The sequence below is a fragment of the Antedon bifida genome, chromosome 5 (assembly GCF_963402885.1).
Source record: "Antedon bifida chromosome 5, ecAntBifi1.1, whole genome shotgun sequence".
Lineage (NCBI taxonomy): Eukaryota > Metazoa > Echinodermata > Crinoidea > Comatulida > Antedonidae > Antedon > Antedon bifida.
The window spans coordinates 29912214-29939450 of NC_136230.1; the positions used below are offsets into that span (position 1 = coordinate 29912214).

General features: G+C 31.4%; 1 protein-coding gene across 2 annotated transcripts; it reads left to right on the forward strand.

Annotated features, from left to right (window-relative positions):
* Positions 1 to 29: 29 nt before the first annotated feature.
* LOC144843603 (alpha-N-acetyl-neuraminyl-2,3-beta-galactosyl-1,3-N-acetyl-galactosaminide alpha-2,6-sialyltransferase-like) lies at positions 30 to 26278 on the forward strand. 2 transcript variants are annotated; one of them, XM_078700466.1, is made up of 6 exons: positions 30 to 134; positions 7253 to 7355; positions 11409 to 11768; positions 12193 to 12611; positions 17235 to 17342; positions 21242 to 26278. In XM_078700466.1, the coding sequence occupies exons 2-6, from the start codon at positions 7320 to 7322 to the stop codon at positions 21561 to 21563; spliced, it is 1245 nt and encodes a 414-aa protein (XP_078556592.1). In that variant the 5' UTR covers positions 30 to 134; positions 7253 to 7319; the 3' UTR covers positions 21564 to 26278. The 2 variants fall into 2 exon arrangements, with proteins under 2 accessions (XP_078556592.1, XP_078556591.1); XM_078700465.1 differs by lacking the exon at positions 30 to 134 and adding an exon at positions 4313 to 4458.
* Positions 26279 to 27237: the final 959 nt, after the last annotated feature.

Genomic DNA, 27237 nt, shown 5'->3' on the forward strand with positions numbered 1-27237 from the left:
TAGAAGTACAGTAACCATACACTCGGCATGCTCCATCGCGGGAGGAGGGAGAGGAAATGCAATAAAAGGTGGGTTTGAAAATGGGAGATTTGACAGCTTTTACTTTCATCTGATAGTTTTCTTTTGAATAAAAGGTAAGTTATTTTATTTATTCAAGTTATATAATATACATATTTAAATAATTCAGTTAATCAAAATGTGTGTGTGAAGGGAATCGTCTGTTGAGACTTGTTTTGTTGTTGATCAATGGCCTAACCTAACGATATAACACTTTAACAGTAGCCTAGGGCTAGGCTAGGCCTATATTATTAGCTCAGCCTAGCAGCTATGCCTAGTTAGTTAACCTAGGCCTAGGTAGGTTAGGCAGTCGGAGAGAGAAAAGACACCTACCTCGTAGAGTACTCCTATAGGCATAGTGACAGTCTGCTGTCCTACTGGGTCAGGGCCAGTAGGGTTTTTATGATATAAAAAAGACAAAAAAAAACCATTTTTTAATAATAATGTTACACCTTTTTATTATCGAAAGGCATAAATAACAAACGATAGCACCTGATAATTGATGTGAATTGTCATTGTATTCAATTGCAAGTAAAGAATAAATAAAACAAATAATACATGTTAATACTTTACTTGGTACAGTAATGGGTCCTTGAGGAAGGGCCATCAATTTTTCTTTGAAAGATTCTTTTTTGCAGAAATGATATCTATGATGTTATTAAAATACGCTGAGTCAATTCTGAAAAAATAATGTTTATACGGTTCTGGTAATTTGTGCTTCAATAGAAATGAGTAACTGAAACCGAACTATGTTGATATTATTCTATGTGTACACAGCAAAACGAACTATGCAAATTAATTAATTGCACTGTAATATTCAACCAGCAATTTTGAAATGTTTAATTTTGTTTAGTAGTATGCTGGTTTAGTATCTTGTTTATTGTCCCCTACAGTACACCATCAACAACTATTTATATTTGGTTAGATCATTTGGTTGGATGTGTTATCAGTTATTAGAGAAAATGTGCCATTATATACACTATGTACTTCTTGAGTTATTTAAGCAGAGCATTTTCAAATTGTTGGCCTATGTCAAGCAATTATTAATTGTCTTATACTAGTGTATTGTAGGCCCATCGGCTTTTTGCCAGCTTAAGGTTTTCTCGCCAACGACCACCAAAGATGGAGAAGTATATAAAAATAAAGCAATTAGCAATTTTAATTTTAATATAAAATTGTTGGGCTTTATACAGTAGCTTACATTCTCTAAATAAACCATTGATCATTACATAGCAACTTTGTGGTTATGATGGTTTTATTACTGTATATCTTTAAACATCAATATCTGTGTACAGGTAGATTAAAGGCTGTTAGGCCTACAGTACCTGTAGGCTGTAGCAGTAATGTATATGTTTAAATACTACACATACAGGGAATAATTTCGTCATTGTAGCATAGCAAAAAGCTATACAAAACTACCGTATTGACTACACATTTATAAAATTATATAGCAAAAAAATGAAATAAAAATCTAAGTTTCTTTAGATTTAAAATAGTATTTTGTTATTAGTATAAATTACACTGTACAGTAGATATGAGTAGGTAAATGCCCCTAACCTTTTTACTGTAGATTATAATTTTTCGTTCTGTGTACACAATGAGTCATATTAGTGATAATGTGTGTCTACCATTAAATGCAATGGTTTATTTCCATGTATGTTTTCTGGCTATCTACAGTAATTAATCAATAACTACTGTACACTGTACCTACCTGTACTGTACTGTAGGCTTCAACCTTTCCATAAACCTGTTAATTATGCATAATGTATGTTTTCCTTTGCAATATGGTGATTTAAAGTAAATAATAAATGATACACTAAAGAACAAGTACTACAGGTACATCATTCACTGTTTAGAATTAATGTCATTGCTTATTGTTGATACTACTTGATACTTATACTCGATTATACTTGATTAATCTTATCCTGCCCTATTGTACAATAGGATGGTACTGTACTCAACCCTTTCACCCAACCCCACTCTGCTTAAAATATGACATTCAATATACAGTAATCAACTCTCCCAATACTGGACACCATTGGGCTGGCGTAATAATATGTCTGGTTTTCTGGAAAGTCTTGTACTAATACTATTCAGAATGTGTTTTAATGGTAGAAAATTTGGGACCTTTTGAACCTCAAGAAAAGTCTGGTTTTGGGAGAGTTTGTGGTTTTCAGAGAGTCCGGTATTGGGAGAGTTGACTGTACTATAATACTATTGTAGTAAAAGGATAAAAATTTTGTGTCAGCATAATTCTATCCTTCCTGTGTCAATATCCTGAATTTACCATAGTAGACGATTAATTTAAAAAGTCTTGTTTGATTGGATTGTAAGGTAACATTTCTCATTGATTTCTTTTGTATTGTCAAAAAGTATTAAATACATGAGAATTTGTCTGTAATTAGTTATTCTCTTTTGTCATGTACTGTAGTTTATCATCTCACTTCAATATGCTCTTGCTCAGCTAATTATCTTTCAAAGTTCTTTATATATATATATATATAAACACATCAGGCGTAGAACATTAATTCTAAACTGCCCGGTGATATACTGAAATTTAATTAATTAATTAATTTGAAACTTATATATTTTTCCTTTATATTTATAATATAATAATGTAGACACTAATTTGTTCTTGAGCTATGGAGAATTTTGTACTCTGTATTATTTTTTCCGAATTAAAAGATGAAATGAAATGTATTATAAATTAAAATTGTACAGTACATTGCACACTATGTACATTGTACAACTGGAAATATTGGTAAGTTTTTTGAAAGCATGTCAGAACTTTGTATTGAAATTAGCCTTGGTTTCCATTGCACTAATTGTTAACAACTACAAGTACAGTAAATATCACTGAGGTATTTTTTTTATTTACCTTGCTTACTTCCTAAAACGGACAGTTGACTAACTTGAGAAATAAGCCGAGTGCACATACTGTAATCATAGAAGAATGTCATTTGCACATTACAGTATTTAGAAACCATGGAGATTATATTGTATTCCTACAAGTTTAGCAAAAGTAATTTTTGAGTACAGTTAATCATGGCCACTGGGGTGTTTGATTTGAAACAGATGTGACATGTAGAAAGAAGAAAGAGTGGCCTAGAGATCACTATCATCTGTAATTACTGTACAATAAGTGTACATTTACAATGTTACAAAAAGGTCATGACATATTTGTTTTTATTGAACAATAGGTTTACTAGTGTAATCCTATTTATTTAAAGTACTGTGTAAATAAAAACATGTGTAATTTTGAGATTAGGAGCTATGGATTGTTAGCAATTAGAGTTGTGTACAGTAGTGTGGGCTACAGAGAACGATGTTCCGCAAACATTCAAACTTTTTTGAAGGGCTGAAAAAAATAAACAAAAATCAATGTGAAATAATGTAAACAACGTCATAAATGCCTTTTATTTTAACAATATGGTTTGATCTTGACGTAACAATTGATTTTTACCTTTCATCCAAAAACAAAATTACAATGCAATTTCCAGGACACATTCCTAAAATGCTCTGACCTCAACCTAACTATGGTGAAGCTGAGGTGCCTTTTTTATAGGTCCAGCTGGGTAGGCTTGGTCCGGGCATGGATGTATACCAGGGTCCGGCAAACAGGAATTTAGGCCGGCACTTCTCAATATATGAAACACCAAATGTGCAATACTCACTCTTTAAATAATTCAAGAACTCATGTGCTACTTTTTACAATCAATACCGGCAAACTGAAAAATCACAATTATTAAGTACTGCCGTGCACGCTGTATAGTATGTGCACTGTATATTTAATTTTTTTACATGTAAATTTCATGAAAATAGTAGATAATTTAATATGTAATGGACTGTAGCCTGTACAGATACATGCTTTGTTTAAAACTTGTTTCTGTATACAGTATCGCAATTATTCCCTTTTCTCCATCAAAAACCAAAAATCCAATTGTCAAAAAGTTTCATACTCTTTGTTAATATTTAAAAAAAATCTTTTTGGCTTCAAAAAGATGAACAAAGAATACAAAAAAACATGGCATCACGTACAGATAATGAACATGCCCGTAGTGATGATATCATCACTGGAAAAGACCTCAGTGGTCCAGTGAGTTCAAATTGCACGCGTCAACGATTTATGTTTATTAAATACTACTATAGAATCAAGTCTATGCTATTGGCTAACAGAGAGGTTTGGAGGTGTGGCTAGGCTAGTAGTAAGAACAGCTAGCTAAGAGCAGCTGGCCATCCTCAGTATTTATTTTCCCTGACAGAAATTGTCTAGTCCTGCTCCTCTTTTGTGTATTGGCCTATTGACTAACCATGGAATTATTATTACAATGCTAGCATTAACGATTCGATTTATTGACTTTAAGTTGTGTAATATAGTGATTAGTGGATGTATACAAATATGTAAGTATTATTGTCATAATTTAAAAGAAGATACACATTTGTTTTTTCTTCTGTAGCAAGAATTTATAAATTAAAAATTAGATACAATCAGAGATTGCTCAATAAGTTTAATAATTTAGAATAGATTTTTCACAAAGTGGAATAAATTCTGAAGTATATAATTTTGGAAGTGCATTCATTATTTTTTTCTAGGAACATCTTATTGAAGTTTTTTTAATGAGAAGTACCACCAGTAATTTTAGATTTTATTAAAATTATGTAATACAATCTCATCAGTCAGGGTAAAAATGGCAAAAGGTTTCCTTATTTCTAAGATTTTTATCAGATAATCTATTTTTATTTTTATTTTTTCATAGATATTTTAAAAATAATTATTTTAACACATAAATAATAGTTTGGTCTGAGAGTGAGACTGTACTTTATTTGTCAGGTCTTTGCAAAAATTAAACAAAATGATGGTATGTGTATTATTGTACATACAATTATAAATACTGCCATTCAATGAATGCAATCTGGGAACACCACTAATGTACCACCACTTTTATTTATGGAATATGTTTAAGTTAATATAAATATTTGTACTTAGAAATATAGAATACAATTAATAATACTGTAGATGAATTTGTTTAAATATCATTTGTGAAATTTTTGTATATATATATTTTTTAATTTTTAAGGATCACAGTGGAATTGTTTTTTTATTTGTTTTTTTAAATTCAATTACAATTTTTAAATATGAATTTTGAATAAATTGAAATTTAAAATAACAGTAGCCTATATCAATTGTGAGCGATTATTTTTAGTTCAACCACTGGAATTGAATGAATAATTTGTAGGTTTGCGGGTGTTAATCAAATTAACAGTTTTTTAACAGTTAATATTATTCATCGGCAAATTATTAAAAAAGACCAACACTATTGTAATTTATTTCAGAAATTACACTTTCAAATTAGTGACACTAGGCCACAAGTTTTATAACAATTTAAAATAATACAAAAAAACAAGATTTACATTTGAAGTAAAGATGCAAAAGCAATATCAGTGAGATACAAATCAAATCAAAATCCAAAGTAAAATATCATGTGTTTCAAATATAAAGTGAAAGAGATACTATGTACTGTAATTATGACAAGTCAAAGGGCTTTTCTGTATGTCAAAATACTATAAAGGTAGAAAGTAAAATAGTAAAAAGCTAATTATTTAACGTCTTCCTGGAAAGAAATGCCAACATTTTTTAGAAAACTTTTTTTATGTGTTATTTTAATACAACAACTATTATTTCAATAAAGAAATCCATCTATTGAATATGTATTTAAATTATGCAGTGACACATTTTGTATTTTTTCTATAGCAATGCACAGTTATAATAGTTAATACTTATAGGAATGTACAGTATGTGATGACACACATTTATTATTATAATTAGACATACAATTAAACAGTTGGGTTGCTTGTCTTACAGTAAACTAGCTTTAGGGAATAAACTTGAGTCAAATATTAGACACACATAATGTCTCTGTTGATTAAAGTAATCATTGGCAGATTCTCAATGTATTCTGTGTATGTCTAATCCATTGCATTCTATGATATTATGAATATTTCATTCTTAAGATATGAAAAATAAAGATAATAAAATCAAAGTTTGAATCGGCCATGTTGTAGTTTTAATAAATGTATTCACTTCAGTAGAAAAATGAACAAAACTAATAATTTCACTTCAATATATAAGAAAAATATATCTGTTAATTTTTGTCATGATTTTTTAATGCATTATGCATTTCATTTCATTTCATTTCATTTCAAAAGACATTTATTTTCCTCCATAGCAATACAGTACAAAATAATAAACAAAAATGGTAAGGAATATAAAAAATGAAATAGATGTTTGTTGGATAAAACAACAGAAAAGTGAATTTAAGAAAATTGGCTATGGAGGAAGGCATAATCCCGAGAAGATGAGGAAATCTTGTGCTGGGTATGCCTATGCAAATAAAATGGATAATTGAATAAGAGTGGAAATAAAGAGAAACAAACAAGACAAAAAAACGCACAGAAAAGGAAAAATAAAAAATAAATAAATTAATTAATTAATTAAAAAAAAATAAATAAAATAAATAAATAAATAAATAAATAAATTGATAAAAAATAGATCAATCAAATTGTAGAATCAGAAAATAAAACTCAAAAACCACAGTAGATCAATGTTCAGCAGCATAAATCAAATTGCGACATTCGATTGTTGTCTTTTTAATACTTTAACATTAGGTGTTGTTTTAATTTTTTGGAAAATAAAGCATTATATTTTTAATATTTTATGTGTGCAATTTCCTTGATTCTACTCTATGTACAGTATGTATCGTTTTTTTTCTTTCTATTTTATGGTTGTATGTATTTTTTTCAAGATTAAATGGGTAAAATTAATCAAAAATGCGCCTGACAGAAAATTGGCCCTTCGAAGGTCCTTCCTTCTTTTAAAAGGTGGGACAAAAGACTTCCGGCTAAATGCAGAATATAATGATTCTTCATATATTGAATACTACAGTAATTACGAGAATGTAGCCATGAAGGGATAAACTCAAATCTCTAAAATGTGACTGTCTGATTACTGTACATGTTTTACCATAGTGCAGCTTCTTGATTGAATTTGATTCACATTCTATTATGTATAATTAATGAGACACTTCATTTCAAAAAATGTGTATTGAAATTTGAAAATATTACTATTAAATCATGAATTTGAGATAATTTCCTGTATTAATATACTGTATATAAATGTTTTTGTTTTCCTTGTCAGGTCAGAGTTTAAAGAAGTTAACTTAGATACATTGTCTGTACCAGCGTCATTCGCTGGTCCTCTGACAATGGACAGTCGTCGGCAGTTTTCATGCAGGCATCTAGTAAGTAAATATTTCTTTCATTTATTTTAATTATAACGAATTGAATTCCTGTCACAACATTCATTACCATGTTGTGTTTCTAATTGCAAACTCTCCAAGGAGTTCTTTATACAATCTAATTAAACAATATCTAAAGGGCAATGTTAATATCTGTCATTATGAAGTGCCACTGTATGGAACAATCAGGAATTGTCACAATATTATACTGATACAGTACTGAACATTAAATGACAAACATGACTTTTTCAATCAGTTCTTAAACAATCTTTTCAATCATTTTCTGAAGGGTATACGTATGTTTTTGTTAATATTTGGTCTGTCTGTTTTATTTAATTGTAAGTGCCATTGTATGGAACATTTGTGCAATCCCAAGTAGGATTAGACAGTGGAACCGCAAATAATTTTATCTTACTGTTTTACCATATGTTTTATGCATTTCCCTTGTATGACAGACCTGCCTTTTTCATAGTTAAAATTCAGTTTTACTGTGAATATTATTTTTAATAAATATACCATTATGAATGAATGAATTTAGGAATTACTGATTCCTATGTATTCTGTGGCAATGGTGTTTAATGTTTACCATGTAAACAATTAAAAAAAAAATTAATTAAAAAAATTACACACATGACGTCTTTAGAATCGTAATGTCTTTTGATATTATTTATTATGTCATTTATTTCTGAAGTGGCTCTCTATGGAAGATTTTTATTTACTGTACTTCAGTGCCTACAGTACATTACATCATCTGTCTGAAATATACAGTTGTGTCTATACAGTATATCTACTGTACAGCATCTCAGATAGAACAAACTGTATACAGTACAGTACAGTACATAATTTTCATTACTACGGCATTATTCCTTCAAAAAAGATATAAGTTAAATTGATTATAAAATTGACAATCACTTTCCATTGATTTTTATTTACTTCAGTGCCTACAGTACATTTTGTATGTCTTACTGGTAGATCTATAGCATCTCATATAGAAAAACTTGCTTAGATCTGTATACATACAGTACATAACATTCATTAATAGTACTACGGAACTATTCATTCAAAAGTGTAATTTATAGTAGAAACGCTACCAGCTCATTTCCATATTTAATCAATTCATTGCTGCCAATTTCCTGTGAAGAGGCCAAATTTTATTTGATTGTAATCCAAGACTTGTTTAGCATTTTAATAAGTTTTTTAATAAGTCTTTTTAACCAATGTTTTTTCTACATTTTTATGTCTTGTCCATCATCATATTTTCTGTAAAACCTGTTTTCGACTAAATGAAAATATATTTGAGCTAACATTCCGGAGTTCTGATTGGTTTGTGTAATTTATTATGCCACAAAAACTTGATGAATATTATACAATAATGTATGATTATGCAATGCTTTCGATTTACGCAAATAAATTCACCTTTATTCATTCTCACAGATTTTCTCATCTTTATCGTTACAAATTAATTAAATTTTAGTATATCTCCAGGCGGTTTAGAATTAATGTTCTGTGCCTGTTGTGTGTATCAGTATCAGTACCTGGATAAACCGACAATAGCCCTTTCTCCTCGAAGAGCGAGATATACCTCGAAAAGTAGAAATTTTCATTGAACAGTATATGCTCAGTCAGTGTAAGCTGAACGTGACCTGTGACTTTTCTTAAAGCAATCACAAAAACTACCGTGATAGTAACATTTTATAATCTTTATTATAATACACTGTATTATTTAATGTATAAATATATCAAATACATTGATGTAACAGGGTACCATGCTTTTTGGTAGAATCTGAGCTGATGAAATTTAATAATAAACTACATACTGTATAGGGAGAAAGAGAGGTATGCATTGTAGAGGTTGTACAAAATCCACACTTTTCTACTTATAGTTTCATTTATTTCGCCAGAAAAGAACAAATACATTTATAACAAAAGAAAAGAGTTGAAAATATAACAAAATAATTCTTAAACATTTTTTTTTAAATGCCATTTTAATGTCACCTAATAATAGTTATCCACTTTGACCAAAAATTGGATCGATTTAAAATGTATTTACCTAAAAAACTGTAATTTAATTAAAGCAAATAGTTATTAATGGTTTTTGGTTGAATTTACAGTATTTTGTCATTTTATAAGTGAAAACATTAATTTTTTCCTTTTTTTTTCTTGCGGAAGTGATTAACTTTATTAAAACTACAAAATAACCTATCCAAAGTCTGATTAAATAATTAATTTTCATTTTTCATGTTTTTGTGGGACAATACATCTTTAAATATTTATTGTTATTGAAGCAGAAATATGCTATGAAAAAATTCCTACCATGATAGTGCTGTGCTGATCAATATTGCCATTTACTATGTATTGTTCAGCTAGAAAATATAATGCTGATAATTATTGACAGTTTTTAAAATAGAAACGCAATGATAACACATTTTTAAATTTATAACCTTGATTAGATTGGCGGCTAAAATAAATATTAAAATTGTTGATGCGTTGTGAAAATAAAAGAATTGGATCGATTAGATTGATGTATTGATATTATTTTAATACCGTTGTGTAGTTAGAGTGAATTTAATAATATAGTCGGATATACAGTAAACAGGAAATAACCGAAAAATAAAATCTAGATTAAAAATTTTTATTTATGACCACATTTCTAGCCGATTCGCGGTATTATAATTTGTACAGTATCAGAGGAAAATTCAGTTGTACAGTACAAAGCCACAACACATATCCGCCTGTATCATAGGCTTTACCTTACATACAGTGTCACATGTGATAAATGGAAATGTATTTATACACAGTCTATTTCGTGGTATGTTGGGATTCTCCCACTTGAGGGCAGGGTTCATGGAATGTACCAATATCTGATAATTATCTGATTAATAAATTGGTTATATATTCGAATTGTAGCTATTTGTGGAGTGAATAGGCCAATGTAGGTTTATCCAGGTTTTGGTTTGTGTAATTTGACTGGACAGGATATTGAGATACAGTACAAAGAATAAGTGGCATTTGATTTTCTATGAAGTTTGTGTTTGCAAAAAGACTTGGGTATTTACCTTAAATTAATTTTGAGTGCAATAACAAAACTTAAGTAGATTTAACATGACCACACTTGTTGTTAGATATCCCACACCTACAAAAGTTTTATTTTCATTTTCTGTTTTATTGCATGTTGCACAAAATATCTGAAAACTGTATGTATTGTAATACTGTATGAATGATTTAAATAGTGATCACAGAAATGAAAAGAGAAGCGAAATTATAAACTAAATATTTAAATTTCCTAGTGGGATTAAGTGTTTCATTGAACTTAATTGACCCTTTTGAGTGCTCACTTTGCCTGGAATCATTCATGTTTGTAAGAGCTACTTTAAAACACTATCACTTTTACAATATTAGATATCTACAATAAATTACTTGCATTTCCTTATCAATTTATTGTGTTTGTAGAAAAGATTTATGACTTTTTTCTTAAAAAGTGTGGTCATGTCAATTTAACTTTATTTTATGATTGCATTCAGTCTAAATGAGTTTAAAGTAGTACCCAGTCTTTTTGGGAAAACAAACTTCATACAGTACAGTTTAGAAGGTGGATTAAAATTTGCCTTGCACTGTTAATGAGTTAATTTCGGTCCTAGTTATTGTTCAGTGGTATTGATATTTTAATTAATATTAATAGTACTGGATGTTTTCATTTTAATTGTTCTTTCAATTAAGAAATAATTTTGAAATAGCTTTTGTATTTTTCTAAGGAAGGGGAATGAATGTGTTGGGAGAAAAATGTTGTACTATATAAAGCTCAGTCTACAGACACTATCAAACTTTATATGGCAAAAAAATGTATATAGATATATCTATATATAGACATGATGAGCTACCATATTTGAGCATATCACTACCATATTTGAGCACATCACACTTTTTTTGTCAAACTAGTTTAATAGTGTAGACAGAGCTTAAGACGAATCTGTAAAAAACAATTGAATGTCATTGTCAATATCTCATCAAAAAAAGTAATACTTTTTTTTTAATAACTTTTTTTATTTTTTGTTTCAGACTCCATTTCGGATATTTGCTCTTGTTTTATTCTACATATTAACAAGCATAGTATGTTTGTCGCTAGTAAATTATAATGACAATGTCTACAGGGTGCCGTCACAAAAAGAACTTATGCCTTCAATAAATTTTCAAATCAAACCATTAGATAAAAAAGATGATCTTTTACCTGAAAAATTATTACCACCACCGGCAGTGGAGCCGAATATAGACAGTACTAAAAATGATAAAACACATACTACTTCAGACAATCATCGTCCTAAATTTAATTGGAAAAGAGCATTTTCTAAGGATATATATAATAAAGAAAAACAGAAAGAACTATCACCAAGTGATTATCAGCCTATATTAGGCAATTGGGTAAGTACTGTATCAAACTTCAATTTCAGTCTTTGTATAATGATTTTTGATCTATAATTTATCTATTTACATGGAGTACACAAGAGTAATAATTTTTTTTTTTATTAAACTTGAAATTATCAAACTTGCTTAGCAAAACCAACTTGGTTTAAGCAGTTTTCAAAATAAGTAAGCAAAAGCAAAATTCTTAAAGATAAAAGAGCTGGTTTGATTTAATAAATCCAGTTTTTCACTTAAGAATGACTTTACCATCTTGACTTAAATGTTATTAAACTTGCTTAGCAAAATCAACTTGGTTTAAGCCAATAATTTTGCTTAAGTCAGTTTTCAAAATAACTAGCAAAAGCAAAATTCCTGCAGGTGTAAAATGCTTTGCTCACTTATTTTCTTTATGATAACATTAAATATCAATATTAAATTTCAGACAGTTAAATTCCATTGTAGGACATGTGCTATAGTTTCAAGTTCAGGACAGCTCCTAAACCGAGGAGCTGGACCGGAAATCGACAGCAACAAATGCGTTTTCCGCATGAACGATGCACCCACGTTAGGCTATGAAAAAGACGTTGGGTATCGGACTACTGCCAGAGTTATCGGACACCTCAATTTGAAAAAGGTGTTTGAAAATAATCTTGAAAAACAAATTGAATACTTTGACAATACTAGTACAAGAACTGAAAAATTGTTTATACATTGGTCTTATTTAACGCAAGTTGATAAAGAGGCAGAGGAATTTGGTATTGAATTTGCCAAAAAACATAATAAAGTGGAAATTATACAGTTTACGCCAGAAAAAATGAAATATGCTGAAAAAATATTTCGCTACGAAACAGGATTAACAAGGTAAGATATATGTCAAATTTTTGTCAAACTAGTTTGATATTGTAGACAGAGCTTAAGACTAAGAGGGAAGCTTTTTTTGGAAGTGAATGCTGTAAATTTATATGAAATGCTATTAAATATGGCGCATTTTTTCCAACCATTTTTTATTTACTGAAACTAAGTATACACAGATAAAAAAAAACATACCACAATCATAAAAATTATCATCATATTAATTCTCCAAACTACTGTGTAACTTGTCTCCACGTGTTTGTATGGGTCATGAATGTTCACAAACTTAGACTCGTTAAACCAGTCTCGAAATGAACAGTACAATCTTTTCCAGGGGCTTATACTGTGAACACAGATAACAAAAACATATAAAATATTTTAATATTCAGTTTATTGTAAAAATTTAAATAGCGTTCATGTGATTTGTGTAATCATGTTTAATCAAGGATATCTAACAGCAGAACACTGAGCTCGCCTTTCCAAGATAGGAACTCCTCAGTCCTTTGATCTTATGTCTGGCTGCGACAAATACAGTACTGCACTAATGTATGTATTCTCTGTGGTGCGTGGGGTTAAGGGGCGTGAACTGATCATGTCGCAGCCACAGACAGATAAACCCTTTGATCTCCGGAGGTCAGCATCCTGTTGTTAGACTACCTTGGTTTAATCAGTGAGATAGTGTGGCCGAGCGTTTAAGGCAGTGGAACCGTACTCCATAGCCATAACATCGGCAAGGGTTCGAGGCTCACTCACTCCATGGTTCTGGTGGTAGAACAAGTCTTCTCGGATAAGGACTATAAACCGTAGGTCCAGTGTACATCTGGCTCATGTGCACTTTAAAGAACCTAGTACATCTTTCGGGACGAGTAGGGGGTTACCCCGGTGTACTAGTTCATACACATCACACACTGTCGTGGACAGACGTAATGGCGCCGTAGTTGGCTGCCGATGACACGATGTGACCCTTAGGGGAGAAGAATGTTGTTGAAAAGATGTAACATCTAAGTCCACAGCGCCTTTGGTCACTTGTTGCTGGAATTGGCGCTTTACAAATTCGTATATATTGTTATTATTATTATATTATTATATATTAATCGACCACTACCCATTGATTTTAAAAGTTTTTTCCAGAGAACACACTTAACAGTAGACTAGAAGCAGTTGGTTTACTACAGTATATTGGCATGCAACACAAAGGCTATTTTGAATAAAACAAAAATTGGCCCTATGGGGATTGGCTTCCTCTTTAGCTACTTGTTTTATGATTCTCCTTGAATGTGGTTTCCTTTATATACTAGTTCCAGCAGATAAAGTATAGTAGGCCTACCTGTATAACTCATTATGGTTGTACATGGTTTAATGCGTGTCCTGTCCATCGATTTTACATTTATATACTGAACTACATACAATTGCCTAATGTACAGTAAACCTGTAAATGACATTGGAGAACAACACTTTTGCCAGTTATACTGACCGTAACTAAATGCTACTGTACGGAAAACTAGTTTTGCTACGCATTCCTATTGTACTGTAAAGCTCTTTCTACACTATCAAACCTTATGTGACAAAAAAAATGTGATGTTCCCATGGACATGACGATGTCATATCACTACCATATTGGGCATACTTTTTTCATCAAACTAGTTTGATAGTGTCTAGACAGAGCTTTACTGTACAATAGGAATGTACAGTACAATGCGAATGTAACGGTTATTTGATTGACAGCTATTGACCTTGAGTCAACTACACTGCAGTAACGTTTGAATTAATCGCCAGAACCAATTGCATTTTGGGTAATTCTATTTATATTTTGTTCTGATTTAAACGGTTATTTTGGAGCAAAATTGAGCAGAAATGCAGTCAATATAAAAATTACATTTTGAAATTAAAAAAAACGGTTTATTCGGCGCTACTGTATGCAGCAGAAACAGACCCAGTGAAAGCCTGTTTGAAAATCAGGAAGTCATAAACAATATGGACAAGTAGAATGAACACATACTATATGACCTAACTGATAAACCAAACTATTTTATGATTACCCAATAGGGAATGTTATCAGAAAAACAAATTCATTTTTTTTTTATGCATTATTGTTCAGGACCCTACATTATTGTTTATAGTATCACAAAAACATTTTGGTTTCTTATTTGTACAGTACTGCATACAATGGAAATTGAGATAAATACAAACATACAGTATACTGTACTACTATACATAGCTACACAAAATTATGATTTGGCATAAAAGTATGGGAAACCCCCTCTAAAAATAAATTAATTTATGAAAATGAAATCATTGTAGGAACAGAAACATTGCACATTCAGTACTGTGTACAGTAGGCAAAATTATTAATAAAATCAGTTTAAATTCTGTACCTGATTAAGAATGTAGGCCTAACTGTGTCAGAACTTTTATTTACTCTTTTTTAAAATATTTTGTATCTACATTCTACATCATTTGTTTATTATTTTGTTCCAAATGTTTTGAATTTTGTTCCAAATGTTTTGAATTTTGAATGAATTATGTTAAGCTGACTGCTAGCCTAAATATTGGGGTTGGCCGGCCTCTATACATGACCCGATTCATCTTAATTCAGCTGTTGTGTTATCGTAAAGATAAACTGTAAATCATGTAGAGCTCAATTTGAACACATTGATGAAGTATGTAGGTTGCAATGAAATGAAAGGTCAAGGATATTGTAGTAGAATACTATGGAGAATAGATTGGGTTACCACTTGAATTAACACCTGGGCGTTCAGATAGGGTGGGGGGTTGCTTTAAAACATTCTATACAAATGAATAAAGGAATCCAACATTTGAATAAAGCTCTGTCTACACTATCGAACTACAGTAGTTTGACAAAAAAATGTGATGTGCCCAAATATGGTAGTGATGTGCCCAAATATGGTAGTGATGTCATTGTCATATATCCATATACCTGTATGAGCACATCATATTTTTTTGTAACATAAAGTTTGATAGTGTAGACAAGGCAAATGTGATTTAGTAGAGAGGTAGTGAGAATGAAACTTTAACAATCAGGCCATGATGAAAAATTGTAGATTTTGTGCTGTAGTAGTGTAAGGACATACTGTAAAGTAATGAGCTTTCCTAGACAGTACACTACCGGTATGTATTAGTGTATGTATGATTATGCCTGACTACTGTTGTGAATGACAATGTCAAGTACAGTAGTCTACTCTTACATTCATCAGAATGATGGATGAAACTAAGCCAGGACTGTTTAAAGCATCTTTGGCTGGTCTCATCATTCACTAAAACAGGTGCACACCTTAACCGGAGTAGAGGCATAAACCAATATGTCTGAGGCAGATACTAACTGTAGATGCAGGGTCTGCCGTAAGAGTCAGCAGTGCTGATTTGAAATTCCTATTCCCAGCTCCATATACAGCACCTGATATTCCCAGATATTCTCCCATCCAAGTTATATCAACGAAAATTCAGATAAAGACCGGGGTATACGGGGCTTATAACTCATGTGTAGATTAATCTTATTAACTCTATCGTCGCCTACAGTACAGTACGTCTTGAAACAAAAGGCCACTAAAATATGTAAATGAAGATCAGTAAAAAATAGCATACATAGTAAACAAGAAAATGCACTGTATTGTGATTTACTGAATTTGTTATATATTGAGTAAAGTATTCGGAAAGCAAATTCTATTATTTGATTGTTTGAATTAAAAAAAATATTAAATTCAGATTTTCAAGAAATCAAGTATATTTATTATTAATCTGTATAATCTCTATATAGTATACCAGTATACCAACATTTGTTCAAACAAAATCTTCAAAAATGTAATCATAAAGTCTTTAGAGTGTTTATTCAAGATATAGACTGTACACAGCAGACAGCATACAACACAGACAGTGGTATATGACGAATGCCTTATATCCTGTATGGTTTAAAGTCTTCCTAGAATACAGTACTAAATGTACTGCAGTACTTGCGTAATTTTGTTAATTAGCGTGGGTTGGGGGGTCAATGTGCGCATACTACTGTACTGTATACATATTTGTATTTTGTCATAGATTTGAGTCAATGCATGCATATTCAGAACAATGATATCTAGAACAATGATAATATTATGAATTTATTAATCTATCAGTACTGTATAGGAAATAAGCTAAACTGCAGTAAACTACATTTTATATTCAAATTAAACCCATTTTAAGTTTATTTTCAACTCAGCTAATATGTACCCTATCACCCATTCTTAGAAGTTCCAGAACCTTGTTTAAAGATCTTGGCATCAACCTCCAAAACCTCCCTCCCCTCCCATATTATTTATTGTATTTATCACTGACTATTAGCTTTGCACTAATGAAGGGCTAGTGTTGCCTGTAAGCCCAGTCTAAAGTTTCTGGCTGTTTTACTTAAATTGTTTTGATTTAGCTTTTTGCTTATATTTTATTTCTCTCCATTGAGATCCAGCCACTGATACCCACAGCATTGTCAATTTTTTCAGTGCTTATTTTCTCTCTCCATCGAGATCCAGCCACTGATACCCACAGCATTGTCATTTTTTCAGTGATTTGCCTTTGGATTTGACTATTATTTTAGTTTTACAGTATATAATATTCACTAGTGCTGTCATATTTTTATTTCAGAACACAAGCAAGGACTTGGCTGTCAACGGGATGGTATACCATGCTGCTAGCCATGGACGTTTGTGATGTTACCAATGTATATGGAATGGTAGATGATACGTATTGCAAGTAAGTTTTATGCGTACTCAATTTACATAAATATGGCAGCAGGCTTTTTCATTTACCATTCGTCTGTGTAAATTTCCCTTTAACTGTATGACTTAGGCGAGTAAGTGGCCGAGGGGTTAAGACAGTGGAACCGTATTATTACAAAGCCATAACATCGGCAAGAGTTCGAGGCTCACTCGCTCTATGGTTCTGGTGGTAGAACGAGTCTTCTCGGTTATAAACCATAGGTCCAGTGTACACATCTACAGTTACAATACCTCATGTGCACCCGAGTATATCTTTTTAGACGAGTAGGGGGTTACCCCGGTGTACTAGTACACACACAGCCACTGTCACACACAGCCACTGATCATACAGTAACTGGGCCTTCTGGGAGACCACTCTTTGACTCAAGAGGTTACCCAGTATAAATAATTCAAATATGAATCACAACCAGGATATTAAACCTTTGTTTGTTTACAATACCATATTCAAACTATGACAGATAGCATTTGACTGGGTTGTTATCAGCCTCAGTGGTTTAGCATAAAGTACATATTGTCAATTAGCGGATTGTTATTGATTATTGAGTATCGATCTTGAAACAAAGGGACAGATGAAAGAAATCCATGTCCAGCGCATACAGCTGCACTGCAGGCGCAATTTTCGATTAACTGCTGCTCCACCGGACTATAAATAAAATGTGTGGAAAGCATTTGTTATAAGCAAAACTACCATTGTAAGTTTTCTCCACTTATACCTACCATCCCACTATAACTACATTGTAGTGTTACAGCTAATGTCTCACAGTAAAACCAGTAATAAGTATAATATTCTGAATGGAAAATCTATTGTAATATAATTATTTTTCACTGATACTGTATCTGACCTTTTTTTTCCCTCTGGGAGAGTTAAATTGAAAGGTCAACCATTGGAATAACAACACAAAGGAAAAAAAATACTGTACCCATTGAAATAACAAAGTATCAAGTCAAATTATGATGCTATAAATACATACAGTAATTTAATATGATATGTGTTGGCCTAGTGGTCCACATTTTTTGCATTTTATTATATATTATGAATAATAACAGTAGTAAGAATTTCATTTAAATATTAAATAATAATATATGGTATTTTTAAGGCGCCCTTCCAAAAAAAGACCAGAGCGCTGTAGATACATTAATACTTAAATGAACAATCTTAAAATGACAGATGCATTAATTAAAACTTTAAAAAAAAAATTAATATTACGGTAAATATGAATAATAATAAAATATTACAACTAGCCTCATTCTACTGTAAGTGTAAGTTTTATGGATAATAAAAATTCTTTTTTTTAATAAGCTATAGTATTAGTAAACAGAAGTACTGTAGCAAATTAAGTTGAAGAAGTATACAGTAAATATTAATAATAGTACCCAGTTTATGATTGTAAACTCTGGAACACAAATATAATGTAGTTTTATGTGACAATAAATTGAATCTTGAATGAATATTGCAAATATTACACTTGAACTATGGCTGAATCACTTTGATCATAATTATTGATCTTAACAATTCGAACATCATAAATCTAACTATTTCATTATAATTATTGAATCAGCTTTCCCTGGGGCTCTTTTCAGATTATTATTAAATTAATCATTATTAAAGCTTGGTTCCCACTAGGATGCAACGCAAGGACGTAATTATCAATGAAGCGTGTTGGCCAATGACAAGCGACAGTTCTAATAATCTATCACTTGTGAATGGTCAACTCACATTGAGTTACATCCTTGTGTTGCATCTCTAGTGGGAACCAAGCATTAATAAGCCATATACTGTATCTACCAAATTAGTTTTGGACAATATTGTAAAAGATTTAGTACTATAGTACTGTAGACTAGCCCAGATTAAATGTATTATTGATTGGGTCATGTCTAGTAAGTCCTTGAGCTAGCTAATTTTTATCAGCTTTGTCCACAATGAACAATCAGCCACAAACTTTACCACAAGACTCAACATCTGTGCTTAAACAAGTCAGACTATTTGTTTATACCCGTGTAGTGTGTAATACAGTATGTACACAATTAGTAAAGTACTTTGACAAATGTGGTGAGTGTTCCAAAGAATGTACAAAAATTAAAATTTACAGTAATGGGTTTTCATACTCATAAATTATTAAATTATTTAAAACATAATATAATATATTAAATAATAATATATTAAAATATAATAATATGAACAATAAATACTTGGCTATACAGAGTAGCTCAACTTTCAAATAAGAAGAAAATTGGTCTAAAGGCTTACTGACCTCATAACCCAAGTATTCTAGTTTTAATAGGCCTATCATTCAAAGGCAAAGTGTACAATATCTAAAAAATAATATTTTTTTTGTAATTCCTTCATTTTCATGTCCGATGTATATTATCTTGAAGTTTGCGAACACTTTGGACTTTAATTACAGTTCTATCAATGTTAATTTATTTTAGTAAGAAGATATGTATTGTATTCATCATTAACATTTGTATTTCTGTCAATCCCCCCACCCCCCAATGGTATTCTAAACTGTAACATGAAAGCAGTGAATATCTATATTGTATGTCACATTAAAGTTGAATACAATAAATCTATTCCCTGAGTGTCCATCTGCTACTGTGACAGTTTAGATTGAAGTTTATCCATCTATTCTCCTAAACAGAAATCACCTATACAGTATTTATGTAAGCTCTTTGCTATTTTTAACGCTGCTAATAGTGCTAAACTGTGCATACATAATGTATGAGGCTGAAGAGAGATATGGTTTATCATTAGTATGTCCAAGGACGTTAAACCTGTTTGAAATTATAGTCCGAAGAAACTAGCATACTGTACGTGCCTTACAGTAATAGTAGACAAACATTGCTAAAACCATGGATTAATATTTTAAAACCAAGATACATTTTTCTTGAAGATTTAAAACGCTAATAATAAAAGAGGAGCTATTTCTTTTAGGATATAATTTGTTTAGTAGTGTGTGATATTCTGATTGTACTATATAACCATTTTCTTGGAAGCAGAATTTAAAAAAAAAAACAATTAAGGGGACACCTTCGGAACCCAAAAAAAGTGTCCCCTGATTTGGAGTGTATCTTTAAAGGGAGTGTCCCCTTAATAGGTGTTGGCCATAGTGTTAACACATACTGTTGTATAGTATTTCTCATTGTTTTGCAGGAAACCTGAATAGGGATGTCAAAAAAAGGATTTGTTTTAACCAGTTAAATAAATGGTCTCAAATAGAAAAACATGCAACATAATAGCGTTAACATACAATGGATTCTGTACAGTACCTTATAACTGTCACTAATAGTACAATAGTTATTAGGGAAGACAAATGCTAAATTAAATTATTTTAAACAGAAACATGCTAAAAGTTCTTAATTAATATCAATAATTTATGAGTTTTTTAATAAATATTTTGTCATAAACATTGTTCAAGAAGCATGTGGAGAAAATGAACAGTTTCTACAACATGTAAATTGTGAAAAATCTAAAATATGTTTAAATGTGATTTAATGTAAAACTATAAAAGGTTAACATACCATAACATACGCACTAAATATCAAGCTTAAATATCTTTGTGATTTTAATGGTAAAAGGTTGTAATAAATTGTAATTATGTTTATACAGTAATAGCAAACCAGATTTTAGGTTGAATTTATACAGGCAATGTTTCAACAAAACACATCAATCAATTCTCCATACCGTGTGCACATAATGTGTTTTTTAAATGGTAAGAAAGAATTGTGGACTATTTGGACCTCAAGAAAGGTCTGTTTTTTTATTCAATTTTTTTTTTTTTAGTTGAACTAACTGAACTGTTGTGATACGTAATTAACCAATCAGATCGCAAGGATGTGTTTAAAGTTAAATGATTATTTTGTTTGTTCTTTCAGTAAGCATCCAAATGAGCAAGTGCCCTATCATTATTACGATCTTAACTTTCGTACGGAGTGTAACTACTATAAACGTAGCGAGATACGGCTTACCAGCGGACATCTATTCATCACAGAAAAGGCTGTGTTTGCCCGCTGGTCTAAACCACATAACATCACCTTTCATCATCCAGAATGGACGCCAAATGTATCGTTCAACGGTAGTTTAGCAACGCCATTTTTAGAGCGTTACCGCATTGCTGGTACCCGTTTATTTTCACGTTATCCGCATCTTAAGTTGTATTTTCATTTCGCTGGTCTTTTCTATACTGTAGTTCATTGATGCAAGTCATTGCATAAATTATTATTTTTTTAAAGATATTTTTCTGAGGCTTAAAATATTCTCTTCGTTGACATGATTTTGTGACCAGTACAGTAGCTTATTATTACAGTGAGTTTGTGTCTGTGTGTTATGAGCTATTAATGCAGTTCATTGATAAAGCAGACAATCTACCACTGTGATATCAATGCATTCCACACTTAAGTATTCTATGATCTCTAAGTATCATAATGGGTTTATTATGGCATCATTTACATGCTGTGTGGACGTACAGTAACTGAATGCGAGAGATTTAGTATCACAATGGGTTTATAGGAACATTCTTATGACATCATTTACATGCTGTGTGGATGTACAGTAACTAAATGCGAGAGATTTGGTATCATGATTGGTTTATAAGAATATTCTTATGGCATCATTTACACAAGTACTGTGTGAACGTACAGTAACTAAATGCGAGAGATTTGGTATTTGATTGGTTTATAGGAATATTCTTATGGCATCATTTACATACTGTGTGAACGTACAGTAACTAAATGCGACAGATTTGGTATCATGATTGGTTTATAGGAATATTCTTATGGCATCATTTACATAAGTACTGTGTGAACGTACAGTAACTAAATGCGACAGATTTGGTATCATGATTGGTTTATAGGAATATTCTTATGGCATCATTTACATACTGTGTGAATGTACAGTAACTAAATGCGAGAGATTTGGAAGAGTGAATGCGTATGCCTGCGTCATTTGAATATATAAGCGATTATATTGACGAGCTTGCATGTAATATATTGAAAGTGACAGTTGGTAGCGTGTCCACTGTATATCAACAACTAATAATTATATACAAAAGCAGCAGCATGCAGTTCAAATGTAATAGTAGTAGATGCAGGCTTTATTTCATCTATTTTATACTGTTCCAACGTTCGCCACTAAATGTTTTTAATATTAGTGTGTGCTATTGAGAAAACAAAAATAGGTCGAAGGGTAAAGGTCAAGTATGGGAGAAGCTATGAATGGGATTATAAATCATCAAGGTTAGAAGAGAATAAAGCTCGGTTCCCATTAGGCCGCAACGTAAGGATGTAAGAGCAACGCAAGTGAGTTGACCAATGACAAAGTGCCAGTTCAAGCGCATAATCCATCGCTTGTGATTAGTCAAATTGTTTGCATGTGCTTACTTCTTTGCGTTACCTCCTAGTGGGAACCAAGCTTTTAAGTAAGAAAGGCAGAAATCAGAAATGGCAGAAGTCATGAAAAGCAAAAGTCTTCAATGAGAGTAATCGGGGAAGATGCAGTTGGAAGGGCAGAAGATAAAAGGGTGGAAATTATAAATTTTCTGGGCAGTTTCGATTCCTTTCCAGTTTTTTATGCTTCCAAAATGGGACAATCGTTCAAATTTTATATTTTTTACCAAAAACAATTTTTTATATTTGGACATTGAATATAACAGGTGTCTTATAATTACACCCATAATTACCCATATGGAAACCTGTATCAAGACATGGTTCATTTAATGAATCTGGATTTCTTAAAGATGTATTGTCCCCCTGAAAAAATAATTCTTAACAATTTTTTTTTTAATATTCCAGATTAATGTAACACAATAGTTATCCACTTTGACCAAAAAATGGATCGAAAAAAAATGTATTTACCTGAAAAAAATGTAATTTAAAGCAAAAAATTGTCAAATTGGCTTCCAGCCAATAGATTTTTGGTTGAATTTAACCATTTATTTTGTCATTTTATAAGTGAAAACATTATTTTTTTTTTCATTGGAAGTGATTAACTTTATTAAAACTACAAAATAACATATTCAAAGTCTGATTTAATTAATTTTCATTTTTCATGTTTTTGGGGGACAATACATTTTAAATGAATAAATGTCTGATAATAATTAAGTATTGAAATATTAGGGGTCGTCAGGAGTTCCATTGACTTCCACATTCTGTTAGCAATAATGCTTTACATTCTTTTCAGTATTAGTAGTAGTATTTGTATAGTAGCTTGCTTTCTGTTATGTTCGTTAATGTTATGTCATCATTTACTTGTTGTGATTAACTATTTTAAAAGCAAAAACATTGTGATGCAGAACAATTAGTATAGTCCTAATGTAAATAGTGTAAATTTCAACTCAATAATTGCGACATACTTAAAATAATACAGTTTTAAATTAAGAGTTTTAAGTACTGTATATCTACTATACATTACAATTAACAGTATTTCTTATTGATAATCAAACCAAGACAATCTAACAACATGATGCTGAGCTTTGGAGATCAAAGGGTTTATCTGTGGCTGCGACACGATCAGTTCCATGCCCTTAACAGATACCGCGTGCAGCGGAGAATATGTACATAGTACAGTACTGTTGATATTTGTTGCAGCCAGACATAAGATCAAAGGACTGTTAAGAGTTTCTATTTTGGCAAGATGAGCTCAGTGTCCTGCTGTTAGATTGCCTTGATCAAACCAACGCAATTCTGTTTTAAATCAGATATTAGTGAGCTTTCGACCTAGCCTAGCTAATACAGAACTTTCTGCGTCTGCAGCCTAGTTCTAGGTCGAGGCTGACCGTCGTCAATTGACGAAGCAGACATGTTGTACAACCGACATGCTCTGTAAAATTACCGTCTCCCTTCGTATACCGTCCCAATGTGAAGGCTCACTATTTATCAATCAGTATTTCTTTATGATTAATGTTTAGTATGACCGGAATCGAACAAACACCATTCTGTCTTAAAAACCAGATATTAATCAATGATTACAGTACCAGTATTTATTTTTCATTTCTCTTATACTAAATTGCAGTTATTGTTTAAATATAATATAACAATATAATAGGTGCATATTATTTTTTATTAATTGAAGAAAATAAAAATGAATTTTGCTTTTTCTTGCCATAAGTATAATTTTTGTTTTTTAAATATCTTCTTTTGAATAAAACATAATTTTTTTAAAGGTCATCATCTGAATTAAACTCTTTCTGATTCCTGTTTTTTTATAATAATTATAATTTATTTTAATTGGTGTTAATTTTAATGATTTCTATCAATCTCTACTACACTATATTCTTTATTATAGAATATGTTTATTATCTATTTTTGTATTTTCTCGTCACTTTTCTCTTGCCATATTTAAGTGTATGCAGACATTGATGTCTGCAATATTTTTCATGAGTATATCTATGCAGGACAAGCGGATTCTTTGATATTTTCTTTTAATTTAAAGTATATTTTTCATCATTATAAGTAGTTTTTGGCCTGTAATTTTACAATTGATTCATTATTTGGTTGGTTTGACTCCCTAGACACACGTGTATAATTAACCGCCATGGTCATGTTGCTGTTACCTAGAGCCCGTTCGGACATAACAATTTACACATGTAATGGTCGCCTGTGGTGTAAATTTTTAGATAAATCAGCTGTTTCAAAAACCCAACTCATGAGATGGAAGCCCATTAGCCACAAGATAAGGAGCAATTTGACCTTACTAGTGTAAAAGATACATGAAATATGACCTTGCCGTGTAAATTTTTTAGTATTGTTTCGACGATGAAAAATGTACACATATTATGTGTAAATTTTTCATCGTCTGAACTATCACTGGTTTAGCTCTGAAGGGTATTCCACAGTTAAACATGTAACTAATTTTACGTCCGAACACAGCCTTAGTTAGCTCTCTAGTTTTGTATTATAAATACCCCTATTAAACCATATTACTGTATTAGTTATATTAATCATCAAATAAAAATATTTATCAGCAATATTATAACATTTAAAATTCATTGTGTCTGATATATTTATTTTATGTTACTACCTACTATGTGCATTAATTAGTGACCACATAACAGTACAGGTGTTTGCTTCCAATTCTGTAAAACACTGCAATTAAAGAGAGGTCGTAACCCTAGTAGAAGTCTTTTTTCTTAGTACATAAAGAGAACAAAAGTACTAATAATACTGGAGAACCCCTCTCTTGGGACACCCATTCAGGGGACACCCCTTTTTGTTGGTCCTGAAGGTGTACCCTTATTAGAGGTTCTACTGTATATCAGTCCAATAAAAAAGGGTTTAAACTAAGGGCAAACATGTACATTATTACCATAATTGTGCTACACTGTATTCTATTGCCTATTTAGTATTATATATTGCGTATTTTAAATCCTTTTATATGATTGGTTAGTAAATTCTTTGAAAAATACAACCAGGATTAGGATAGTAGAGAAGTTGCTGAGTGGAATAGTACATTTTCACAAATGATGCAACTCGTTAGAAATCGTAAGCCATGATGGTTGTAAAACCGCAACTAGGTAACTATTGCAACTCAGAGGATGTCGAGTTTATGGCAACCGAGAGGTTAAATACGGTGCTCTATACTATAAACACTTTTATTTCGTTTGAACGCCAGGTCTGTGGATGTGTGTTATATTTATACCACTCTGTGGGCTGGCCAGTACCTAATTTCTCTTTTTAAATGTGTCTGTTTGGGGTCATCAACACTCTTAATAATGTCCCTTTAAATGTGTCTGTTTTTGGGGTCATCAACACTCTTTAATAATGTCCCTTTAAATGTGTCTAGCTAACATGTAACCAGTGCTTGGTAATAAATGTGTGAACCTTTTTTTATTACCGTGTGAACTATACTGCATGTTTTGTGTTGCTATACTGTTTCTTTTATGTTGTATAAACAATAAAAAGCAATGTAATATTTGATTTCTTTGTTGTGTTTTTTTTATTGTATGACATTTGTTTGTTATGCAGGTGTGTAGTTTAGTTTCCACGTAAAAAAGCGAAAAATGTTAACAAAATGTTTTAACGGATAAAAGTCGGAGACTGTCAACAAATACTGCGGTCTAGAAAGGCACGCCTACATGTTACAATGTGCCCTTTTCTTTAGAGGTAATCAATCATGCTGTACCTGTCTGTAATAACAACCCTGTCAGTATTAAAGCTTGGTTCCCACTAGAACGTAACGCAAGGACGTAAACGCAACGCAAGCGTTTTAACCAATGACAAGCGAAGTTATAGACAGTTAGCAATCACAAGCGAATAAGCCATCGCTTGTGATTGGTCAATTCACTTGCGTTGCGTTACGTCCTTGCGTTGCGTCGCTAGTGGGAACCACGCTTTAGTTGTTGCGACTAACGACAATTATAAAGACTACTGTACTGTACATCATTTCTTTCTGCTTATGATTGATACATACATCCAGATGTAATAGATCTGCTTTTAGGTGAAATAATGGTTTTCCCAATTCTGACAAGGTTGTTTTATTGTATTGAATATTTGGTACATTTAAGAACAAAAAGACAACCATTAACTACTTGACTTCCTCACACAAGACGAAATTGATTGAACTAAAGAGACGTAGGCATTTCTGAATCAATATTGTCTTACATTCTAATAAAATTTATTCTAATGGACCTACTTCGAATCAAATAATCAATGTTGGTTTATTTAAATAGTACAGTAATGATTAAATAAAAGCATTTTGCCATGTATCTGTTGTAGAAGAAATTATAAGTCAACTCTGTAATAAGTAGGGTTCAGATTGTAGGCCTACCACACGATTCTCTGTACCAGGGGCGGATTGAGGGTGAGGGTGTAGCGCTATGAAATGAAAATATGAACTGCATTTTGACAGATTTAATATTATATGTTAGCGCTCCCCT

Excerpts from the sequence above, each read along its gene's own strand:
- LOC144843603 (XM_078700465.1), top strand. Across the intron at positions 7,356-11,408 it reads AGTTTTCATGCAGGCATCTA|ACTCCATTTCGGATATTTGC; the intron begins GTAAGTAAATAT and ends TTTTTGTTTCAG. Across the intron at positions 11,769-12,192 it reads AGCCTATATTAGGCAATTGG|ACAGTTAAATTCCATTGTAG; the intron begins GTAAGTACTGTA and ends ATTAAATTTCAG.